Source organism: Neofelis nebulosa, chromosome 7, assembly GCF_028018385.1.
Source record: "Neofelis nebulosa isolate mNeoNeb1 chromosome 7, mNeoNeb1.pri, whole genome shotgun sequence".
Taxonomy (NCBI): Eukaryota; Metazoa; Chordata; class Mammalia; order Carnivora; family Felidae; genus Neofelis; species Neofelis nebulosa.
The window spans coordinates 146,844,742-146,868,132 of record NC_080788.1 but is presented as its reverse complement, the minus strand read 5'-3'; the positions used below and the strand labels follow the sequence as shown (position 1 = coordinate 146,868,132).

The 23,391-nt window shown below is 67.3% G+C and overlaps 1 protein-coding gene across 4 annotated transcripts in view; it reads right to left on the bottom strand.

Annotated features, from left to right (window-relative positions):
• Positions 1-21,348, bottom strand: part of KIF26A (kinesin family member 26A) — a 42,169-nt gene extending 20,821 nt beyond the window's left edge. For 2 of the 4 annotated variants that reach the window (XM_058740445.1, XM_058740446.1), the window contains exons 1-4: positions 21,102-21,348; positions 20,503-20,748; positions 6,897-7,349; positions 55-245 (exon numbers count right to left, since the gene is read on the bottom strand). In XM_058740445.1, coding sequence (XP_058596428.1) covers positions 55-245; positions 6,897-7,349; positions 20,503-20,748; positions 21,102-21,143 — 932 coding nt within the window. In that variant the 5' untranslated portion in view covers positions 21,144-21,348. Of the gene's footprint in view, positions 1-54; positions 246-1,514; positions 1,610-1,695; positions 2,123-6,896; positions 7,350-8,872; positions 9,023-20,502; positions 20,749-21,101 lie in introns of those variants that run through there. The other 2 variants (XM_058740447.1, XM_058740448.1) reach the window with 2 other exon arrangements.
• Between the last annotated feature and the right edge of the window lie 2,043 nt (positions 21,349-23,391).

Here is a 23,391-nt window from a genome sequence, read left to right as displayed (position 1 = left end):
GCGGCCCAGGTCCCCACCTGCTGTGTGTGTCCCAGCACCCCCGGGGGGACGTACCTAATGAAGAAGGAGGCTGCCGCCGACGGGCCTGTGGAGCCCCCAGCCGGGGCGCCCGGGGCCGGGGTGACCAGTGCCGTCGTGCGGGCCCCACCGCGGCCCCACGTCTTCGACGCGCCATCAGAGCTCAAGGCGGGGGAGGCGTCCCGGACCGTGTCTGCCACTGCCACCGCAGCCACCGCCGCCTCAGCCTAGGGGGAAGGGGGAGCCTGCATGAGGAACACACGCCTGCTGGGGAAGCGGACCGCACACCCCAGGGCCCCCACATGCTCCCCGGGCCCCCCCCCACACACAGGACCCCGGCTGGTGGCCAGCCTCACAGGGCCCATGGAAGACAGGTGGACACAGATGCCCACCCAGTGACCCCCACACCCCTCACCCCCGGGTCACCCACCTGGGAGCACGCAGGGGCACGATCAGAGGAGAAACCACAATAAATATTTGTCAGCAGCACTAATAGCCCCGTGTATGATAACGTATGACGCTCCCGTCATCTGAAATACTACTCTGGCATTTCCAGCTAATTAGCTAAAATAAATTCTAGAAAGAGAGACAGCCTCGTAATGAAGCACAAATGTAATTAAATGCTCCCTAGGACGGCACCAGAAAACCTGAGATCCGTCCACCATATATTATGTTTATGTGGCCACGTCGGGCCCTGGACCCCCAGGCCAGACCTGGCCCCGGAGGGGGTGGATGTGGCTCCTGGCAGGAGTGAGGGGTGGGGGGGAGCAGCCTGCCTCAGCCTGGCCACTCCCAAACCCATTCCCCTAGGAACCCCTGTCCCCAGGGTTCAAGCCTCCCCAGGTACCACACTGGTCCCTGGGCCCCCCTGCTCCACTCGGCCCCAAGGGCTGTGGACAAGCACTGCCTGGGCCACCTTCTACGCCAGGCCTGGGAGGACCAGGGTCCTCATGCTGATGGGACATGGGCCTCCCTGGTGACCCTGAGGGTGAAGAGCCACATTCTGGAGGGCCCAACGTCCTCGGGGTCTCCTAAGGGATGCAGCCAGAGGCCACGGTGCCACCACACGCCTTGGGAGGAACGTTCTGAAGAAGGTCCTGCCACCTCGCCACGGCGGAAGGTCCCGCCCTGCCCAGCCCACGGTCAGCACCAGCTTCCAAACCCCTCTTGGGACACAGTAAAACCATGTCTGCAAAGGAAGTTCACAGAGAACCCCAAACTTCAAGCTAGATAGAAGCCATGCACTCCCCCCGGGGGCCCCTGGTGCACCGGCCGCTCCCCCAGGAGATGGAGGACTGGTCAGTAGCAGAGAAGGGTACACCTGAAACAGCCCAGGCCCTCACCCTCCGCGCCCTGCCACCTGCCTTGCCTCTGCCTAGAGGGCAGGAACTCCTATGCATCCCTCAGAACCCAGCCCAGCCAGCCCTCTCCTTCTCCAAGGCACTCCCTGCACCTGCCCCAAGGTGCCCTGTCCCGGCCTCCCCCAGTCCTCTGACCTCAGCTTCCCTCGGGCTGTCTAGTGCTTCTGCACCCCGCCTACGGGGCCATGCCCAGCACCATACTTTCTCAGTCCTCCGGCTTCCGTGAGCACCTAAAACATGTCAGGAATCAGGAAGACCCTGGGGGGTCCTACCGCACAGACCTGGTCCCCTCCACATCCTTGTGCCAACACCTTGCCTGGGGCACGGTAGGTGCTCAGTAAATCTGTCTTCCAGGAGCACACAGCCTGGCAGGGACGCATCTTCTCCCATGGCTGGGAGGCCCCCTGTCCCTGAGGGAATGGGGCTGTTGGAGTGGAGGGGGCACCAGCTCCCGGAGAACATTCCAGGAGGGCCAGCCAGGCCTCGGCCTGGACGATAAGAACGAGAAGCTGCTTCTCCAGGAGGCTGTGGAGACCCAAGGCAAATGTGTGGGTAACGCAGGGCAGCCCGGCCGGAGGACTCCCGTACATGCTCACACCTGCCCTCAGACGTGAAGACCTTTCTCACCACTGGACGCAAGTGCTCCCCACAAGACCCGGCGCTGTGGAGCAGAGCGGGTGGGAAAGACTTGCCACCTTCCGTCCCATGGACGCTGACCGCCGGGGCCCCGCAGAGCAGAGCAGGGTTGAGCACCCACCGTGCGCCCCAGGGCCGGGGAGGGGACCACCACCCGCAGCACCCCCGTCCCCACCCCTGTTGGCATCCTGGCTCCCGCCAGCCCCCCGGGACGGCTCTGCCGCGGGGCCCACGCCCAGCAGCACGGGCCAGGCCGTCACTCCACTCCGTGAGGCCTCCCGGCCAGCGGGGGACCCAGGCATGGGGTCACAGAGGGGGCCCTCCACGGCCCCTCCGTCCACTCCCACAGGGCCCGGGCCAGCCCACCGTCGCATGCAGCCTCTCCGCCTCCAGCCAGAAGGTTCTGGCACCACCTGGCGATGGCGCGGGTCGCCCACACTGACCTGTCTCCGGAGTCCCGCACGTGCCTCGGCTCCGCCGTCCCACGAGCTGCCGAGACACGGCCCCGGCCATCGGGACGGCCGCTGCCGATTCCTGCCAGGAGCAGAACCCAGGCATGCCAAAAGAAGCCGGAGGGGGCGGGAGGGAGGGCGGCCAGAGGGAAGACCACGACAGGAGGACAGGAGAGAGGGGTCGAGGAGGGGAGGGGAGGGCGGGAGGCGGCCAAACAGAAAAGGCACGAGAGGGAGGCACGAGAGCAGCAACGAAAGAGAAGCACGAAGAGAGGAGAGCATGAGGCGGCCGCACCGGCCCCGGGGCCCAGCGCGCAAGCTCAGAGCCGGTCCCGGCAGAGGCGCCCGAGGGCAGCCGGCACCGACGGGCTCCAGGCGGCGCCTGCCGCGGGGCTCCGGGGAGCACCGTCCGGGAAACACCAAACTGGCCCCCTGGGCCCGAGCCCCTCGGCCTGTGATACTCTGGCACGTGAAGGACGGCGTTCGCCAGCTCCTCAGCACGAACCCCTCACTGGGGGCTCTTCTGTGCCACGAGGTGGGGACGGCGGGGGGGGGCAGGGGGGGAACGAACGGCCGGAACTGAATCCCGCGGGCCGTCGCAGCCCGCCGTGGGGTGCGGCCGGCACTGCTCGCCGGGCCTGCGCCAGGTACCAGAGGCTCCGGGCTGGGAATGACCTGACCCCTGCGGGTGCCCTGCCCACCCCCACCCCCCCCATCCCATCACAGAAGCGGCTCGGCTGCAGCACCGCAGGGAAGAGCGGGCCATCTCATCCAATGTCTGTTCCATGGAGGGGTACACTGAGGCCCGGAGCGAGGGCACCAGCAACAGGCCAGGTCAGAGAGACAGGCCAGGACCGTCCACTCCCTGCCACCCCAGCCGCATCCCTGAGGATGGGCGGGCACCTACCAGGGACCGTGAGGACGAGGGGAGGCAGGCAGGCTGGTACCGAGGTCACCGGCGGCAAACTCCCCGGCCGATGCCACACAACCCGCTCCCCGGTCTCCATCAGAACGACCTCGGCTCCTGTTCCACACATCACCTCCTCCAGGAAGTCCCCCACCCAGGCAGGGCCTCCACTGCCCCAGCCCCCACGGCCAGCCTGGAGCCCTAGGCTCTGGGTTCTCCCCTCCCCGCCGACCATGAGCCCTAGGGCGCGGGGTAGGGCCCGGCCGTGGATGTCTGCAGGACTCGTGAAGGTCTGCACAGGCTCCATGCAGCCCCGCCCCCGGCCGCCCTGCCGTGCAGGCTCGTGGTCTCCGGCTAAGAACCGAGCACAGGAGTCCCGTGGACATCTCACGGCTGCTCCGTCAGCACGGAGGGACGTGCTGCAGTTCACGGCCAGGACCCAGTGCAGCAGGTCAGGGCGGAGGACCTGGGGTGGCCCCATGGCCACCACCCAGCATCTCGGGGCAACCAGGGTGGTGACGGCCCGAGCCTGGCTCCCGTGGGCACCTCCGTCCCCTGTGGCGGCAGGTCTGCCCCTCGGCGTGACGGTCCGGAAAGCATCCGCCAGACTCTCCCGCCGGGTGGGCCCCACAAGCAGGAAACACCACTGGACACTCAGGAGGTGGAATTAGCTGGGAAGGGCCGAGCTCCGTGCTCCCAGACGAGGGAGGCGGGCTTCGGTTTTGATTACAGCTGTGGCTGCCGAAGGGCCGCTCCCTCCAGACACGGGGCTCTCCGGACGGTCCCCCAGAGAACACGGGGCGGGCTCCCAGCCACAGCGCCCAGGATGTTCTGGGCCCTCAAAGTCCTGGCTCCCGGCCTCCCCCTCCAAAGACCATCCCCCTCACAACCTGCCTCCCCCTCTCCGTGCTGAGACACAGGGCTGCAGCCCGCCCCCCAGCCCTCCTGGCCAGCTGGAGCCACGCCCGCTGGAAACAGTCACGCCCCGGGGCCGCCGGTGGGTACCCCAGCACGTCCTCCAGAGGTATGTACACGCGAGACTTTACCATCCCAGAGCCACTTGCTATCGATGCCCTGGTTCCGGGGAAATTACCTCATCTGAATCCTAAAGTTCTATTTACGCTTCTAATAACCTCCCCATCGATCGCCAGGGCTGCTGTCTAATTACAGATCGTTCCCACCCACCCCAAACGCAATCAATGTACACATAAAACAGAGAGGGAGCCTTAAACGCCCACGTTTTACGACGTGCTGGCTGCAGGCAGGACTGCCCAGCAAGAGGCCAGCAACCCCCTGCCTGGCGCGGGAGACATAGACTCTCAACGGCTGCACCGACCCCACGGCCCCCGCGGTCAGCTCATGTCCCTCCTCTACCTCCTGGGCACCCTCAGAGCGAAGGCCGACGCCTCCCTCTGCCTGGCATTCGAGGCCCCCGTGAGACACGCATCCAGCTCCCTTCCCAGGAGCCCTCCGGCTAATTCCCCGTGCCCGCGCTGACCCGCCACAGCTGGGCCAGCCACGTCTGATGCTTCCCTCTGGGCCCAGCTCAACCTCACTTCCTCCGGGAAGCCACCCAGCTCTCCTGAGCTGCCTCCCCAACTCAGTGCTGCCCCCGAGGCGGCCCAGTGCTCAGCCAGGAGGTACCAGGCATGCGTGGCAGGGGCTGGCCTCCCCCTTCCTGGCCTCGCCCCGGGGACTTAATAGAGGAGAAGTCAGAAGTGGCAAGGCCGCACCCAGGACCCGTCATCACGCCAGCTGGAGGCTAGTTCGAGACCCAAGTGCTTCTCTGAGCCCCTGCACACCCCACCCCCAAGCTGCCAAGGGCCGGGGAGGCCCCAAGGGCAGAGTGCCGCTCCAGGACTGGCCCCAGCAGTGGTCACGGGGTCCAACTCCCAGCGAGGGCAGGATGTCATCAAAGGCACCGTCTCGCTAAACTCAGAGTGGACGGCAAGCCCAGGAGTGGGGACCGGGCAGGGGTCTGTCCTGCTTTGGGATTATGTGTGACTTTGTCCCAGCAGCTGGGGACCCTCCCTGTACCTCCACGCCCCGCAGCCCCACGAGGCAGAGTCCACGGGGCAGGTCTACCCACCACTCTATTTCACAGACGCTCACTGGCCAGGCTCGCACGGCTGGCTCTGTAGTGACTGGAAAAGGGACCAACAAAACTAGTTTCCACAGCGACCCCCTGATCTCTCTGCCCCGGGGGGTGAGTGATGGGGGAGGGGGGCAGCAAGGGGGCTTCTCCATATACCCACCATCACCAAGGCAGCAGCGTCAGGACGCACTTGGCCCAGACCCCCGCCCCTCTCCCAGCTCCCTTCCCCCTGCAGTCCTATGTCCTGATAAGGCCCCCAGGCTTCACACCTCCACCTCCAGGGAGGCCTCCGTGCTTCACACCTCCAGGCCTCGGGCCTCCACACAGAAGGCTCCTTCTGCCTCTGGAAGGCCCTTCCTACGAGTTTGCCTGGCGAACTCCTACCCTCGGGCTCTTAGCCTCAGTCCTCCTCGAAACAGACGGGCACAGCTGAAGGCCCAAGGCCCCGGGAGAGGGCAGCCCCGAGGCTTGGGCAGAGCAGCCAGGCGCATTCTGGAGAAAGGCCTTCCCAGGACAGCATGGTTAACCTCATTCATCACCCTAACCCAAACCGACTCCCTCCAGTGTCCCAGGAGACCCCTAATCCAACAACCCTCACATCGCGACTCCTATCCTGGTATACTTTCTGCTTGAGGGAAAACCGGGGGCGCCGCAGACCCCCGGGAGAGACCACCCCCAGCCAAGCTCTGTGGCCAGGGGGAACGCGGCCGGTCCCGGCTCCGCCCTCCAAGGCTCGCCTCTTCTCCACCTGCGTGGGGGACACCGGCCCAGCGCTCTGCCTGAGGACGCCCAGCCCAAGTCCATGGCACCCACAGGGCCCGCTGGTGCCCAGAGCTGGCTCCAAGGAGGCCACGCCCCCTGGGTGGGGGGCCACGAGGAGGGCCCGAAGAGGAGAGCCCTGGGGGAGGGGACACTGCCGCCGACTGAAAAGATGTGCCTCCTGAGAGACCGGGGGAGTGGGCCCAGACGGCGGCCACCACCTGCAGGCCCCTCCCCCTAATGCCAAGCTCCGTCACGCCATCCACAGCCTCGGGGGCAGCCAGGAGGGGAGGGGCCGCCGGACCCCTCCCCACGAGATGTTCCCTCTGCCTCTGACCCTGAGGAGGAGGGCCCGACCCTGTCCCAGGAGCCCTCCCGTCAGCCCACGCACCAGCCGGTGCTCTCAGAAGCAGGAGCGGCCGATACCACGCCCGGCCACGCATGCTGGTGCTGCGTGGAACCGACGTCCCCGGGGCCGCGTGAGGACCCTGACCGCTGTCGGGTCGTCAGCACACTTGACGGGGGCCTCGGGAATGTCCGGGGGCCTCCCCCAGTGTCCACGGCCCCTTGCTTAAGGGGGTGCTGCTCAGTCTGCACAACGTGAGCCACGGTGAGATGTGGGCAGGGCCCCTCAGAGGCCAGCAGCCCGCCCCGCCCAGGGGACTCACCAGGCACGACGGTGGCAGAAAGCTGTTGACCCTCGAGACGCTCCACATGCCCTCTAGGCACTGCTGGGCCTGGATGGTGACCGTGCTCAGTGCTCCCCCGAGGCCAGCAGGTGCCACCGACACCTGGACGCTGGGCCCAGACGGCCAGGCCAGTCCCTTCCTCCTGTCCGGCCCCACTCGGCCCGGCTGCCTCCCGGCCGGGCCACCGGCCACTGGCACAGCCCGCGGGCTGGTTACGGTGCCCGGGCCGGAGGCCACGAGGCCAGGGCCTCCGTGCGGGGCGTCAGGGTCCTCGCGGCTGGCAGGTGCCTGGAGCAGCCGCAGGGCCTCCCGCGTGAGCTGGTTCAGGTGCGTGTCACAGACGTCGCAGCGGCGCTCGGCCTCCGGGCGGCATGTCGGCAGGGCCCCGGGCGCTGGCAGCTTGTCGAGGAGCAGAGCGGAGAGGCAAGGGTCCTGGGGGGACAAGGACAAAGGTGGTCGGTGCCTGGGCGCCAGGACCCAGCCCCGCGTTCCTCACCCGCCACGGCGCCAGGCCAGCCCACGCCATGGCCGCCGCATAATCCATAACTGATTAATAAGCCCCCAAACGGTTTCGTCTGCGCGCACCCAGCAGGAAAATAATTATCGGAGCTTAATAGTGGGGCCTACGGTGCCCTTGACAACTACCTGCCTCCTCCCGCCCTCATTACTGTGCTCAGTCTCGGCTAACGAGGCATCTGCGCGTTCCCCCAACACCCGGGCCGGCCTCGAGCAGCCAAGGCCGCAAGGTTGCGAAGCATCCAGGAGGCGGACACCCCCCACCCTGGCCCCGGGGCCCTTCCACGCTTGCAGGCTGCAGGTGCCCCAGGGCTCCACTCGAAAGCAACACCCTCCCCCACCCTGAGGGCCGGCCCGGCTCAGCCCCAGGCGAGGTGGGGTCTCCCTGCCCTGGTGAAGCTTCGGCCCTGGTGGGGATCTGGAGGAAAACGCGAGGCGGCCCTGCCGTAAATGTGCCAGCAGAAGTCCCGCCATGCAGTGACACTCCGCGGAGGCGAGCCAGGCAGTTCCAGGTCCACGGGAAGACGGAGACACTGGTGCCAGCTGGCAAGGGGGCAGGAGGCTTGAAGCCCACCCTGCTCGATCGCAGGTATGGACGTGGTGCCCAGGGCGTGCGGCGCCTGGTGACTCCTCCTGCAGCCCAGGGTCCCGGCCGTGCGCCGGGGGAGGGGGGCACACGGTTCTCCCTCATCGTGAGCCTGGCGTCCAGAAGGGGCTAGGGACAGGAGCCAGGTCAGCCCGAGGGAGGCCCTCACCCCGCCTGGAGGTCAGGGAGGCCTTCTGGAAGAGGGAACACCTCTGGAAGGAGGGAGAGGAGGAGAGAGCCAATCCTCAGAAGGAACCTCACTGGAGACAAGTTCTCAAGAGTCATATCTCCAGGGCCCACGCCCGGTCCCTTGACCAAGGCTCTGCCTTGGCGCCCCCCTGGGGCAGCCCTGGGGAGGTCGGGGTCAAAGCCAGAGCCAGACCCTCCACAAAGCACTGGCCCGGCCCAGCTGTGGCCGTGACCACCCAGGGCGTTCGTCCTCACATGGCCAGCTGGGCCGCTCGGCTGGGGCTCCTCCCGCCCCCGCCTCGGGACCTGCTATGACCCTCCAGACTCGGAGTTTCTTCCTCTCCCAGCCACACCACCCCCACAGGACTCCGGCCTCCCCAGATACGCCCCTTACGCACACGAGGAAGCTGAGGCCCCCCTCCAACAGAGGGCATCTCATTCACCCCACCCAGGTTCCCCGGGCCTGAGCGGTGGCCAGCCCGACCCCTGCACCGAGGCCTGGGAGGCTCAAGGGGGCCCGCTGTGGCAGCGTGGGCTGGCTGACAAGGGCCGCTGCTGGTCAGCCCCGGGGGCCGTGGCTCTGCCCCTGCGTCACAGTCCCTGTCCGGTCCTCCCCGGCTCAGCCGCAGCCCAGACCACTGCCCCCCCACCGCCCCCCACATACCCCAGGGAGACCGGGTCCCACGAAACTTGGCCAGGCAGGGTGCACCAGCTGCCGGACCTGTGGGTCCCTCCAGAAGGCCTGGATTTTCTCCGGCCAAGGCCCGGAGGCCTCCAGAGCCTCTGAAGTGCTCCGCATGCCTGGGCCCAATCAGCAGACACCCCCAGCGGCTCCTGCGGTCGGGGGCGGGGGCAGGGGGCAGGCCCACAGAAACCCTGCAGGAGCCTCCACGCGGGGGCTGGCACCCGGGGCCACAGATGGGATCCAGACACCCTGTCCCCAGCCACAGGCAGGGCTCACACGGGGCCGGAGTCGGGCTCTGTCACTTGTCCCTTCCCGCCTGTTTTCCAGGTCCCACCTCTGATTACTCTGCTTTTTCCACTCAGCAGGAGGCTGCTAATGGTGGCCGGGTGTGAGGGGAAGGAAGTGCCATTAAGAGACTTGAAAGGCAGCCCGGCCCCCCCCAGCCCCCCCCAGCCCAGCCCCCACCCCCTCAGGCCCGGCAGCCCATTGTTCCAGGGCCGAGGCCGGCCTGGGGACCTCAGGCCTGTGGGGGAGCCCTGTGGCAGAAGGAGGCCGGCAGGAAAGCTGGGGGGGGGGACGGGGGGCGGGGGGGGGGGACTTACTGACCTGAGCACGCACCAGACCCCCACAGGCACACAGCAACCCCCCACACACACACACACACCAGCTGTGTCATCAGGAACACACATGGCAGCTGTCAGGGAGGCCCCAGCCCCACCAAGGCCTCAAGCTCCGCCATCAAAGCCCCAGGAGGAAACTAGGCAGGTCTGCTCCAGTTGGGGGCAGGGGGCACTCACCACACCCCAGCCCTGCTTCGCCAGCCCCCCAGGAGCCCCGGCCCAGACACACCTGGGCCCACCCCGTGGCCCAAGCCCACTGTGGGGCCAACCACCCCTTCCCAGCACCGGCAGCCAAGCGCGCCTCTTGGGGGATCCTCACCTGGGCAGGGCAGAGGGTATCTCTCCCAGCTCCGTCTCGTGTCACACACACGAGACACGAGAGGAGAGCCCTGCCTTGGGCGACCACGCAGAGACCCTAGTGGGGCCGAGAGCCCGCCCGGCCCGGGGCCCCTCTGGCAGGCCGGGCAGCACTGGGCTGGGCCACTCACCGCTCTCACTTGGAAGCATGCGCCCCACACCGGAGGGACCTATGACCTCGCCAGGCTGCTGGACCAGCTTGGCAAACAGCAAGCTGTGGCCAGGACAGGCTCCCCACCCCCAGCACCCTGGCCCAGTGCTCAGGACTCCGCGGAGGGGGGAGCTTCACCCACATCACCTGCTGCCCCTGGGCGGCCTCCACAGAGACAAAGTCTGGGCAGTCCCTACAGCCCCGCCCGCCGCCCGCCTCCCCCCTCCGGGACCCACGGTGGCCTTCCCCTCACAAGCCAGCAGCCCTCAGACCTTAATGCCGGGGGCTGGGAAGGCCCTTCCCCGAAGCCAGGTCTCCCCTGCAACTGCCAGGGCCCACAGGCCCAAGCCCATGAGAGGTCACTGGCCCAATTGCAGGAATTTTGACCCCTGAAAGGCCCAGTCACCATGCCATCTACCACCCACCCCCTCTCCGGAGCCCAGCACCTTCAGAAAGACAGTAATTACCCCACTGCAAGATACTACCTTTCACTTTCCTCCGCAGTCTAATTAAAAGATATTTTACTTGCATTTGGAAAATGTTTTTTTAATTTGATTCAATTTAGCACTGCAAACCATCTACCCATCGTGCCGCCAGGGTTTTAGGGAGGCTCCCCCCCTAAATGTAATGGCTTTCCATTTTTCATCTCCTTTCTGGGGTCTCCAAGTTGCTTCAAGTAAACCTTCCACTTCCTCCTGCATTGGAGGCCCAGAACGACTGCTCCAGGGACGAGCTCGCCCGTCATCCCACCCAGAGGGGCCTCCCCAGCCCAGGGCGAGCAGCGCCCACCCTCGGGGCAGGACAGGAGCTCCCAGATCCCCACACTGAGGCCGACACAGGAGGAAGCAGGGACCGTGCTCCCCAGTTGGGAAAAAGCCCCAGACCTCAGAGCTGCGAGACAACCCTCTCTGAGCCCTCGTCACCCCGCCTTTAAAAAGGGGGCTCAGCACCCACCGGCAGGGCCTCTCGGAGGGCAGACGGGGCCAGAGGCCAAGCCTGCGGGGGGGGGGGGGGGGCCCTGAGGCCTAGGGGCTCCCTTCCCCAGCCCACCACTCTGTGTGGCTGGAGCCAGGGTCCTCGCTGGGGTCCCTCTACCTCACCCTCCCTTCCCTCCACAAACAAATGCCCCGGGCTGTGACCCTGGGCAGCCACTGCTTCCAGAGCTGACCACAGGTCCAGGAAGGGACCCCTGGCTGCCGGACCAGGCGCTGCTCCAACCTTACAGGCTCTGTTGGCGATGACATTCCGATGTCGCGTGCAGCCTGGGGGACCCAGAGCCGGGGGCGGGGCTCAGTTTTCCAGCCAGCCACACCTGGGCCGCCGCACCCCTGCCTCCACCCGCCACGCACCTCGCCAAGGGCCCAACTCTCAGCCAGAGGCCCTGCCCACCCACATCCCCTGGGTCCAGCGGGAAGACAGGAAGACTGCCCACCCCCGGGCCAGACCCTCCCCCACCCGCCAGCCAGAACCCCGGACACTGATCCGGTCCCATCAGGCTGCAGTTCCAAAGGCCCCATAGCTGACACAGGCTCCCCTCCTCTGCCGGGGAGGTGGCGTGGGGGAGCGGGGGGTGCTGCCCGGCCCACCCGGCGCCGACTGGCACCCGTCCCCAAGGCCCTGTGCCAGGCACCAGCCAGCTGGACAGCTCGGGGCACACACTAGTTCATTGAGACCCCCTCCCTTCAATGGCCTCCCCTGTCCTCCGCCCGATGCCACAACGCCACGCGAGGGTGGTGGGGACCCTGATGGCTAACAGCCTGACCAGCAGGACGGCCTCAGCTGGGGGGTGGGGAGCGGCGTGGACAGGCTGGCTTCCTGGGGGCGCTCCCCACTCAGAGGGGGCTCTGCACACACTTCGGGGGGCCTGGAGCTCACCCAGACACGGCTTTCAGTCCAACTCTGTGGGGGTGAGCTGCCGCTCTCCTGGACCCCATTCTCCTCATCTGAGCCACGGGCCACAGCACACTCTCAGGGCCACTCAGGAGGGCCCAGAGCCCCAGGGAGGCCGGACGCTGCCCTGGGCGGCCCAGCCAGAGGAGGCGGCCGCTGAAACGGAGTGGAGCCCGTGCCCCTCAGCTGGCCCTGGGCCTCCCAAGTTCTCCTGATGGGAACCTCTGCGTGCGGGTGGCCAGCCCAGATGTGCACCCAGCCACCAGGCCCCTCCGATGAGGCCGCCAGGGGGACCCAGGGCTGCAGCGCTCTCGTGGAAGGACTTCCAGGGGATCCCTGGCCCCAACCTCAGCTCCAGGGCTGGAGGGCAAGTCCGCTCCCCCACACCTCCTGACCTTCAACCTCATCCCCTTTCCCCTCTTCCCTCTACCTGGCATCCCGAGACAGGCATCCCCACCCCAGAAGGCCATCCCTGAAGGCCCTCACCCCATCTCTGTGGGGCTAGTTCTGAGATCGAATGCCACCTCGTCCAGGAGGCCCTCCTGGATGCCCCTTTCCAGAGTCCTCTCTCCCAGCCCCACAGCACTTCCGTTATGAGCACAGACATGGGAGGGTCACTCACCCCCACGCGTGCTGTTTCCTCCCTCACCACGTGGGGTGGTGGAGTTAAGCGTGCTTTGCTCAGACAGAGGTCAGCCGACGGCTCGCAGGCATCGGCCCTCCCGTCTGCCCGGCTCCCTGTCCCCACTCCCCCTTCCCAAAGCACCACCCCACAGCCCAGGGTGGTGTGCACCCCAGCCCCTGACCTAACCAAGCCCCAGGGGCGTTCTGAGAGGAGGGATCCCACAGCACAGACCCAGCCAGCCCTCCTCACCCATCACCCAGCAGAGAGGACAGACACGGGACAGGACGGGTCCCAGCATCATCTCGAGATCCGGCGCCCAGACTGCCAGGCACCCCCCCAGGCTCCCCACTGGCCCACCGCGCCGGCCGGATGAGTCCCCTCAGACCCGTCTCCACAGACACCCAGCCGGCCACAAACCATGCTCCTCACCGGCCACCATGAGCCTGAGGGGCTCTTGGATCAGACCACCGAGCTTGGGAGGCACAGCTGGGGCCCAACATGCCGAGAGCTCGGGAAGGGACGGGGCAAGGAGAGGGGCCCCCAGCGACGAGACCAGGAGGGCCCGTGGCTGCACTTGCTTGGGTGACCACCAAGCAAGCCAAGCCAAAATGGCTCCCAGACAATCCCTCAGGTTTTAGACGGGCCGAGTTTGTGGGGCCGGTGGGGGTTCCAGGTGGCCTGGCATCATGGCTGTGAGGAGTGGACAGGGACCTTCGGGGACGGGTGGGCCAGCATCCATCACGGAGTCAGAGGTGAGTGCAGAAGCCCAGCACTGGGCCCGGCGGGACCATCAATCTGTCAGCCCCAGGCGCCCGCTGAGCCCACCCACCCCTGCCCCCAGCCCAGCCCCCACAACTGAAGCCTGGGATGCTGGCGGGGAGCCCCCCACCCACAGGGCACCCGGACCCCTGCAGACAGCCCTCAAGCCACCCCAGCCCCACAGGGGATCCCCCAGCCACAAAATGTGACACTGGAAGTGAAAATGCCCCCTTTTAACCCGGGGGAGCAAGGCACTCGGCCCCAGGACCCTGTTCGCAGATGGGGAAGCAGAGACCCTACAAAGGGGTGATGCCCCAGGCTCCCGCTTCAGGCAGTGGTGCCACGCCCGGGGTTCCCTCCCGCAGGGGAGCGTCTCCAGCCACCACGCACCCCGCCTCCCGTCGTGGGAAGGGAGAGCTCAGAGCTCAGAGTTCAGAAGTAAAGTAAAAGGTGTGGCTCCCCGGGGCACCTGGGGGACTCAGTGGGTTGAGCATCCGACTTCGGGTCGGGTCACGACCTCAGTTCATGGGTTCAAGCCCCGCATCAGGCTCTGTGCTGACAGCTCAGAGCCTGGAGCCTGCTTTGGATTCTGTGTCTCCCTCTCTCTCTGCCCCTCCCCTGCTCGTGCTCTGTCTCTCTCTTTCTCAAAAAATAAATAAACTTAAAAAAAATTTTAAAAAGGAGTGGCTCCCAGAGGCCCAGCCACCTAGCCTGGCTGCCTCCGGGAACCCAGGGGACAGCCTGGCCTCAACTCCACTCCCCCCGGCCCCCCACAGAATCCTGCTCTGTTCCCAGGGAGTGAAGGAGCAGACAGAGGCCACACAGGCCAAGGGGACACTCAATCCACGTCTATTCTATTCATTTACTCACACTCCACACCTTTTTGCACAAAGCACCGGCCCCGGCTTTCAAGAACTACTCAGCAGACGGCAGACACAAAACCACGTGACTAGAGACAGTTGCTTTAGAACAAATAGGAATGATCAATTCCCAAAAGACACAAGAGAACACGCCCATGTCATTGGCGGAAGCTGAAGAATCCACTGGCCTGAGCTTCCCCGCAGACATAGGAAAAGGGAAACTACAGTTGCCTTGCTATTTAAAATAAGGACTGGCTCTTCTGACTCCCAAATGAGATCCTTCCATGACACTCGAGGGATCAAGGGACCCAGGAAAAGGCCCCAGATGCATTTCCTCGGCCCATCCCAAACCGCCACAGGTCTTGCGGCAAGGCTCTGAGCAGCCTCCCTCCCTGACCCTCCACCTCTCACTCTCAGCAGACAGGCAGCAAGGCCGATCTCCCTACACACACCCCTGGCTCGGCCCCACCTCTGACTGTAGCGGGACGCCCCTCATGGTCCCTCCCACAAGACACAGGGACTGGCCTGCACCAAGGCCAGCTCCCGAAGCCCCCATCTCTGCTTGTGGCTGGTGCCCAGAAGGCAGGGGTCGACAGCCCTTCAGCTCAACCCCACCCGCACTGCCCACCCTCACTCCCTGAAGCCCTGGACCAGCAAGGAGATGAGACAGGCACAAGGACCCTGTCATTCCATTACTGGACCCAAGTATACCAGGGGGCACTGGCTGCACCACCGTCTATCCCAGGGAGGAGGGGCCAGCTGAAATCTCACAGAGACCTAACCGCCCCCCCTCCCTCCCCCGGCACAGGCTCGGTCCCCCAGAGCGGCCTGGGAGCCTCCGAGGCCCACAGACTGATCCCTTCCCAGCTGAGTCATCATTGGGGCCCCTGCCAGATGGGAGACCAGCCCCAGGGAGCCCCCGCCCCTCTCACACCTCCCCAGCCCCTCCCCAGCCGCCTCCAGAGCCTGCCAACACCTGGCTCAGCGGGGGTGCTCTGCTGAGGCCGCCTGCCCTGCCCTGTGGAGCCCCAAGGCAGACACCCTGGTCCTGGCTTGGGGGCGGCCCCAGAAACAGGTGGAGCCCAGGCCAGGCTCCCGACAGCGTGGGAACCAGGGGTTCAGGGACCCTGACCGCAGGCAGCAAATGTCCCACGCCAGCTGAGCTCAGCCCCTGCCCTCCCGGGACCACAGGGCAGCTGGGACAGCAGACCCAGGGGCCCACTGTTGCGGGGCAGTGCAGTCAGAGCTGGGGGCCATGGACACGGAGCACCCAGGGGACTCAGAAGGCTTCCTGGCGGGGGAGTGACAGCTGAATGTCGAGCTGGCAGAACCCCACCCCCAAGCCAGACCCCAGAGAGAAGCAGGAGGCTCTCCAGAACTCCAGCCTTAGGAGCCTACTTCTGTCGCCTCTGAGCCGTGCACTGGACAGGAACCCACGGCCTCCCCAGCAGCCTTCAGACCGACTGTCCAGCTTGGTGCAAACTGTGAGCTAGCCCATGCCTGGGGCTGCACCGGTGGCAGGGACCTCGGCAGTGGTTGTGGAGCTCATGGTGGGTGGGCGGGGGTGGGGGGCAGGAGGGTGGGACCCCCTGCCAGGTGAGCAAGAGGTTTCCAAGAGCCGAATGAGAATTGATCCCTTTCCCTCAACAGGGGGCGCTAATCAATCCCACACCGGTACCGACGCGTCGAAAGTCATGGGGTCTCTGGAGAAGTCGTCACCTCTGCGTGATGCACCTGGATGGCAGTTGGGATGGGTCCCCAAGCAAGAGCCCTGCCCCCGCTGCTGCAAGGGGAGTTAGGATGGCCATCCTCCATGGGGGCTGTCACCCGGGTGGGGGAGGGGAGAGCAGGAATCCAGCCAAACAGCCATGGGGGTGAACACAGAGGGGTGGGTCACTCAGTCATTCAACAAATGTACAGGGGTCACCCAGACCCCAGGCCTGCCTGGACAGAGCTCCCGGCCTAGGGGCAGCACAGTGGCCAAGGGGTGTGGAAAGGGCCGAGAAAGGCCCGGGTCGGGTGGCCCTCCAGAGTGGGGTGGGGTATGGGGGAGGGAGGCTCAGTGACCCTGGAGGAGCAGTCAGAGCCATGAACGTGGAGGGAAGCCAGTCCGCGCAGGCTGAGTCTCCCAGCCACAGTCAGCAGTGTAGGCACAGTACCGGGGGCGCTGGCGACTCGGGCTGCGTAGTTCTGCCACGTGAGCGTGGGGAGGACGGGGGCCGGGGGAGGACGGGGCCGAGGGAGGACGGGGGCCGGGGGAGGACGGGGGCTGGGGAGGACGGGGACGGGGGAGGACAGAGGCCGGGGGAGGACGGGGGCCGGGGGAGGACGGGGGCCGGGGGAGGACGGGGGCCGGGGGAGGACAAGGACAGGGGGAGGACAAGGACAGGGGAGGACGGGAGCCGGGGGAGGACGGGGCCGGGGGAGGACGGGGACAGGGGAGGACGGGAGCCGGGGGAGGACGCGGCCGGGGGAAGACGGGGCGGGGGGAGGACGGGGACGGGGGAGGACGAGGACGGGGGAGGACGGGGGCCGGGGAGGACGGGAGCCGGGGGAGGACGGGGGCCGGGGGAGGACGGGGGCCGGGGGAGGACGAGGACAGGGGGAGGACAAGGACAGGGGAGGACGGGAGCCGGGGGAGGACGGGGCCAGGGGAGGACGGGGGCCGGGGGAGGACGAGGACAGGGGAGGACGGGAGCCGGGGGAGGACACGGCCGGGGGAAGACGGGGCGAGGGGAGGACGGGGACGGGGGAGGACGGGGACGGGGGAGGACGGGGACGGGGGAGGACAGAGGCCGGGGGAGGAGAGAGGCCGGGGGAGGACAGGGACGGGGGAGGATGGGGAAGGGGGAAGACGGAGACAGGGGAGGACGAGGGCCAGGGGAGGACAGGGGCCGGTGAGGACGGGGACGGGGGAGGACAGAGGCCGGGGGAGGACAGAGGCTGGGGGAGGACAGGGGCCGGGGGAGGACAGGGACGGGGGAGGATGGGGAAGGGGGAAGACGGAGACAGGGGAGGACGAGGGCCGGGGGAGGACGGGGACGGGGGAGGACGGAGACAGGGAGGACGAGGGCCGGGGGTCTGCAAAAGGAATGCCTATGAGAAACCACCTGGGGTGACGGACAGGATGGGGCCTTCAGGCAGAGTGGCCTCTGTGGGCAGGGGTGTCCCTTTCAGTGAACCTCCGTCTGATGGGGCCAGGACAGCAGCACTGGGACTGGCAGAGACCCCTCCTGATGAGAGGTCCCTCCTGGCTGCACTGAGGGTGGGAGCTGGGGGCGGGCAGGCGTCGGGAAGGGACAGAAGGGATGCTGACAGGGGTCTGCAGGAACTCGCTGACCAGTTCGAGGCAGAGGGTGAGGAAACCGAACAGTGTGGACGCGGCCCCAGCTTCTGCCTCGGGGGAAGGGGGACACAGCGGCCAGTGGCTAAGCTGGGGGGCACTCAGCTGCAGCAGAAGAGGAAGGCCCAGGTTTGGTCCCTTCGAGGGACATGTTGCGAGCCCCCGGCAGACTTTTCAGAGACAGGGGCACCCAGGAGGGGCACAGGGAGATCAGAGCAGGGAACTGGCCGGATCACCTGGGGATGAGAAGGGTATCTGTAGCTGGGCCCACAGTGGGAAGAGTCTGTGAAAGGGTCCTGAAGGGTTCATCTGGGGAACCTGGCGAGAGCTGAAGGGGGCTGAGAGGGGTGCCCAGCCTGGGGGCCCCCATCTGGCCGTCCGCTCCACACCCAGGCCCACTGCCCTTCTTGGTTCGGGTAAGGACAGTCTCCCAGGCTCCAACCCTCCCATGCCCTCTGGGGGCATCAGGACACAGTCCTAACCACTCCACGAGAATGTTGTCCCTGGGTGGGGACTACGGTCACCTTCACTCCCCAGACGGGGAAACTGAGGAAGACACAGATTGAAAAGAGGACACAGCAGCAAAGGAGAGGAGGGCCTTACACCCGGAACACCTGATGGCTGGGCAAGGCTCCAAATGCCCCACTCGACCCCACGGGCACCAAAGACCCGGGCACAGAATGACCCTCGAGGCCCACATCCCGGCAAGAGCAGCAAGGGCTAAGGGGTTCGAGCCGCCCTGTGCTGGCACTGTTCTACCCACCTGTGAAATGGGTACACAGATGGTCCCGGATCTCAACAAACCTGCCTGAGGTCCCAGAGCAGGGAGCCGTCTGCTGGTGGGAGGGTGGGCAAGGAGCCAGCTGGGCGGAGCCCTGGCGGGGATGCCAAGGGCAGAAAATGGGGTGACCTTGAGCCGGCGGAAAGATCAAAGTCCCTCCACCTTCTCAAGCCTTTCTCTACACCGAGATCAAGCAGGGACCCCCAGGGTGAGGGCCTCCGATAGCCAGGCTCCAGTCCGGCTCCAGCCCCACCACCCAGTGTCTTTCTGGCCTCAGAACAAAGCCCAGTGCTTCCCTGGACCATGGGCCAGACTCTGAGGAGGACTGGGCTCACCGAAGCCAATCACACACAGCCCCCACCCCCCCCCCCCCAGCTACCTCCCAAACCGAAAGCAGAAGCAGGTCCGTGCACGTGCCCTACGCACCAACTCCCCAGCCTTCCCTGAAGGAAGTTGTGGGCCAGGACGCCAGGGAGAGCCTGGGCTTCACAGGACAATGACGCCTACCAAGGTCCAGAGGTCTCAGGCCCAAACCCCTAGGTCCCTGGGCGTGGCTGGCTCAGCCCAAGGGCCTGGAGGGTTTCCATCCTCTGGGGAGAAACAGTGGATCATGGGGCCTTCCCTCCCGTGGGCACAGCACTCTACAGGTTGGACCTCGCTCCCAGAATGGCCCCAGAAGACTTCATTCATCTGACAGAGGAGGAAACACAGCGGGGGAGGGGCCGCGGAGCAGGAACAAAGCAGGGGACCCTGGTCTGCTGGGTGAGCATGCCACTGGGTACCAAGGATGGCCAGGAAAGGGGGTGAGCCCCCACCTGGCACTGAGGGCTACTGCCAAACCCAGGACAGGCCGGGGCAGGGGGCAGGTGAGCCCTCTGGGTGGTCAGGACGCTTCCCTGCTCAGCATCAGCAGGAGGAGACCAGTGAGCCACGCCCCCCCTTGATGAGGGCCTCTGTCTCTCTCCACTGGGATCCCCCACCCACCTGCAACCAGCTGGCCAACATGCCTAGCACCACCAGCCACGGAAGCCACTCCTCTCTCTGGCCTCAGTTTCCCCTAATGGGGCAATAAGATGGCTGGGCAGCTCTGACAGACCCCCGGAAGTCTGTCCCAAACCACCCTCTCGTGGGGCCCTGAAGGTCCTCTGCTGTCTTTTCGACCAGATGCAGGCCATCTGGGGCACAGAGCTTGGAAAGCCTTCACGCTGCCCGGAGCAGCAAGTGAGGAGGGTCCAGCCCCACCCCGGGGGGCAGGCCGCAGGTCCCCTCTCCCCACCGGAGAAAGGGTGCGCCCAGGACAGAAACGAGACTCCCCTCCCTTCCCCCACCTGGCCGAGACAGGAACACCAGGGGACCCCTGGAACCCAGGGTCTGGCCCCCACCCCAGACTTCTAAGCCCCCTTAGAGACCTATATTTAGATTCAATGGGGATTGTGCGGACTTCCCAAGAAGGCTTTCAAAAAGACTGAAGGTCTGGCGGGAAGGGCTTCCTCTGGAGACCCCCACCTTCCCAGGCTTTGCAAACTTCCAGCGCTCATTGTTCCTTGAACAATGGTCCCAGCTCCTTCCAAGACCAGGGCAAGCCCATTGGCTGGAGAATCTGGCACAGCCCTCTCCCAGGGCAAACACCTAGGCGGCTGGGCCCAGGCACCCGGTTCCCAAAGGGTGGCCACTGCCTAAGGTTAGCAAAGCCCCAGGCCATGTCCCACACACCATTCTCACTCACGACCCGGGGAGGGGAGCAGGCAGGACCCCCCTCACAGCCGCAGGCCCACCCTCTGGTCCTCCAAGCCCTCCTGCCCCAGGTGTGCAATTTCCAGACACCTGGCTGGGGGCCCGGGGGCCCCAAGGGCGACCGCGCACCGAGTAACCTCTGGCTGCCGGCAGGGCAGGAGCTGTCCCGCCCTGGGTGGAGTCCCTGCCGGCTCCCTCTCTCCCCTCCCCCTCCCAAACACAGACTGCGGTTCCAGCTGTGCGACATCTGTGGCTCCGGGGAGAAGCGCCTGCCCTACGGGCCTCCAATCCCACCGCGGAGCCTCTTAGGATGAACTGCTACAACCCACACGCACCGCGTTACAGAAGGGGAAACCGAGGCCCGGAGAAGGGAAGGAACGAGGCAGAAAACACTCGGCGGAACCTCGCCTCCCTCCGGGGTTCCCGAGGTCTCCCCAAAGCCGGCACGGGCCCTGCCCGGAGAAGCGGGTCCGAGAAAGGCTCACTTACCCGGAGGGGTGTTCCGGGCCCGCTGACCAGCTTCCACGCCTGTCGCTTGAGCTCGGCGAGCTTCGTGTGGCAGTGGCGGCACCAGCCGCCCCCGCCGGCCGAGTGGCCCTGCTCTGCGCCCGCACCGGCGCCCTCGGGCGCAGGGCGGCTGCCGCATGGGTCCTGCTCGGGCCCGTTGGGCAGCCTCTTGCGGGGGGACACCTCCAACAGCTGCAGCGGCTCGCGGGCCGGGCCGCCCTCGGCCACCTGCGGGGGGTGGGGGCAGAAGGGGACGTGAGCCTGGGCCCCTGAGCAGTGCCACCCCGGGACCCAGCACCAGTGACTCCAGATCTCGGCGTGTCCCGGCCCCGGAGTGAGGCACGCGACAAAGTTCGGAGCGCGGGGCGCGAACCTGCCGCCCGCCCTCTCCTTCCACCCGGGGAGGTCCGGATCCGGGTCCCTCCCAGCAGGGGGCCCGGCGCCCCCAGCGTTCCGCTCCAGGCCCGGCCCCCAGGGGGCGCAGCGCACCCCGCGAGCATCCTCGGCGTCCCGGACTCCGTCTCGGGGCGCCGGCTGGCGCCCCGCCGCCCGCCTCCCTCTCGGGGCCCGGCCGCGCGTACCGCGGGTGGTGCTGTGCACAGCGGGGAGCCGCGGCCGCCCATGGCCTGGACGCCGGAAGGGCCGGGAGGGCGCTTCGGGCCGCGAGGGCTCTCCGGGGTCGCCGAAGCTACGTGATCCGGCCCCGGGGCGCCCCCATGGTCCGGCCGGCCGCTCCGAAGTTGGCGGCGCGGGCGTGTGGGAGGAGAGCGCGCGACGACGGCGGCGGCGGCGGCGGCGGCGGCGGCGGCGGCGGCGGGCGTGCAGGGGAGGCGAGGGCGGGGCGGGGGCGGGGCCCCGGGGGCGGGGCCGGCGGAGCGGGGCTCCGGGAAGGCCGTCCCGCCCCGCCTAAGCCCTCCGCACGGCTGCGCGTGGGGGAGGGAGCCCTCTCCGCCGCGCGGCCCCTCCCACTCCAAGGACCCCGACCTGTTAGGCGAGTCCCGGCCCGAAGGAGGGGCGCTGGGGGCCCCCGTGAGATACTCGGTACACTTGCGCGCATGCGCCTTCCTGCTCCTCTCCCGGGACAGTGGGGTCTGCGCGTCTCCTGGGAGGCACCGACCCACTCCTCACGTAACAGGAGAGGAAACTGAGGTCGCAGAGAAGGTCTCGCCCAAGGTCACGGTGCTAGGCGGGACGAGGAAGGGGCTGAACCCCGGCCCAGACTCCCACTCGCTTTTTCCTGCAAATACAGCGCACTCCGCGTGTCGCTGGTCGCCCTTCGGGTCTAACAGTCGCACGTAGGTGAGTTTCGCCGCGGTCCGCGCCTCGGAACGTGCAGTGCCTGGGCCAGAGGGTCTCTCTCTAGGCGAGTCTGCAAGCGGCACGCGTGACTTTGCAGCCGCGCGTGTGCAGGACGGTGCGTGTGCGCGCTGTGCGCCCGGGAAGCGGGAGGAGGTGGCGCGGCTGGCCCCGGGCGTGTGCGCGGGACCTGTTGTCAGTGGCAGATGGGAACTTAGCTGCGGAATTAATTGCCTGTTTGTCTCCGGCTGAGAGGTCGCCCCCCATCTCGGCGACCGGTTGCTCCCGCTCCAGACCGGCCTAAGAGTCGCCGCGATGTGAGGCGCAGGCGGCTGGGGGTCTAGGCTCCCGCGCAGCCAGAAATCCCGGGTCGCGCTCGGAGGGCGCGGCCGCGGGCTTCCCGTGACGCGAGCGCCCCCTGCTGGCCGCCGCGCGCTCTCCGCCCCGAGGCTGGAGAGACACCGGGCGCCACGAGTCCTGGGCAAGAAGACGCGCCCCGGGAACCTAGAGAAGCCCAGCCAGAGAAAGGGCCGGCTGGCGGGCCGGGGTCCAGTCGGAGACCCCGGCCCGCGCGGCTCCCCGCGCACACGAACGCTCACACAGATAAGAACTGCTCCTCGCCTCGCCTGGGCCCGTCCAAGCGACCCCTCCTTCATTACGTTTTGCCCACCACCCTTTTACTTGGAAGGTCCTCCCTGCCCACGCACGCACTCCCCAAAAAGGAGCAGTGCATCGTAACACACGCCCCCCCCCCGCCCGGCTTTCCGAGTCATTTCTGACCGTGGGCGGGGCGGGGGCGGGATAAAGTGGGCAGGGGGTCCCCACTCTCACTCCGCAAACCCACAGCCCCCAGCCCTTTCCCGCCGACCCGGGGGCCGAAGCTCTTCCCCTCTCCCATCTCATCTCGGCCTCCCGAAGGAAAAAGGCGGCAGCCCCCGTCCGCCTCTGGGTACCGCGGGGCACTCCCCACGCCGCATCGCCAGCCAACAGCCCGGTTGCCCGCCCCTCAACTAGTCCGGGACGCAACACACACCCGGGCCCGGGAAGTGCGGCTCTGCCCCCCCCCCCCCGCCACACACACACACACTCCCCACAGTCACCCGCGGGAACACACTGATGCCGAGCGCCCGGGTCCGACGCCCGGGCCGGCCACGCCCGCAACTTCAGTTGTCCGCGCTGCTGCGGCGCTCGGGGTGCGCACGCTCACGCCCCACACCGGGTTCCCCGGGAGGGGGGGTGGGGCGCACACAGCCCGGCAGGACCTGGAGTCACCTCAGGGACTCAGGGTCGGCCGCCAGACCCCCGACCCCCAGCCAGGCGCGCCGTGGGATCCGGAGTCCCTGCGCTGCTCTCTCCGCTCCGCTGACTGCCTCGGCCAGGACGCAGCCTCAGTGGGAGACCGGGGCGCCGGCAGCGGGGTAAAGTGCGGCAGCGAGTCCCTGGGCCGGCCTGCGGGACGCTGCTCGTGACCCGCTGCCTCCCTCCCGGCGCCGCACCCTCGGCCGCGGGAGCCGCGCCGCAAAGTCGCGGGACAGCGCTTCCGCCGCCGGCGCGTCCCGCCGCCCGGCCCTCACC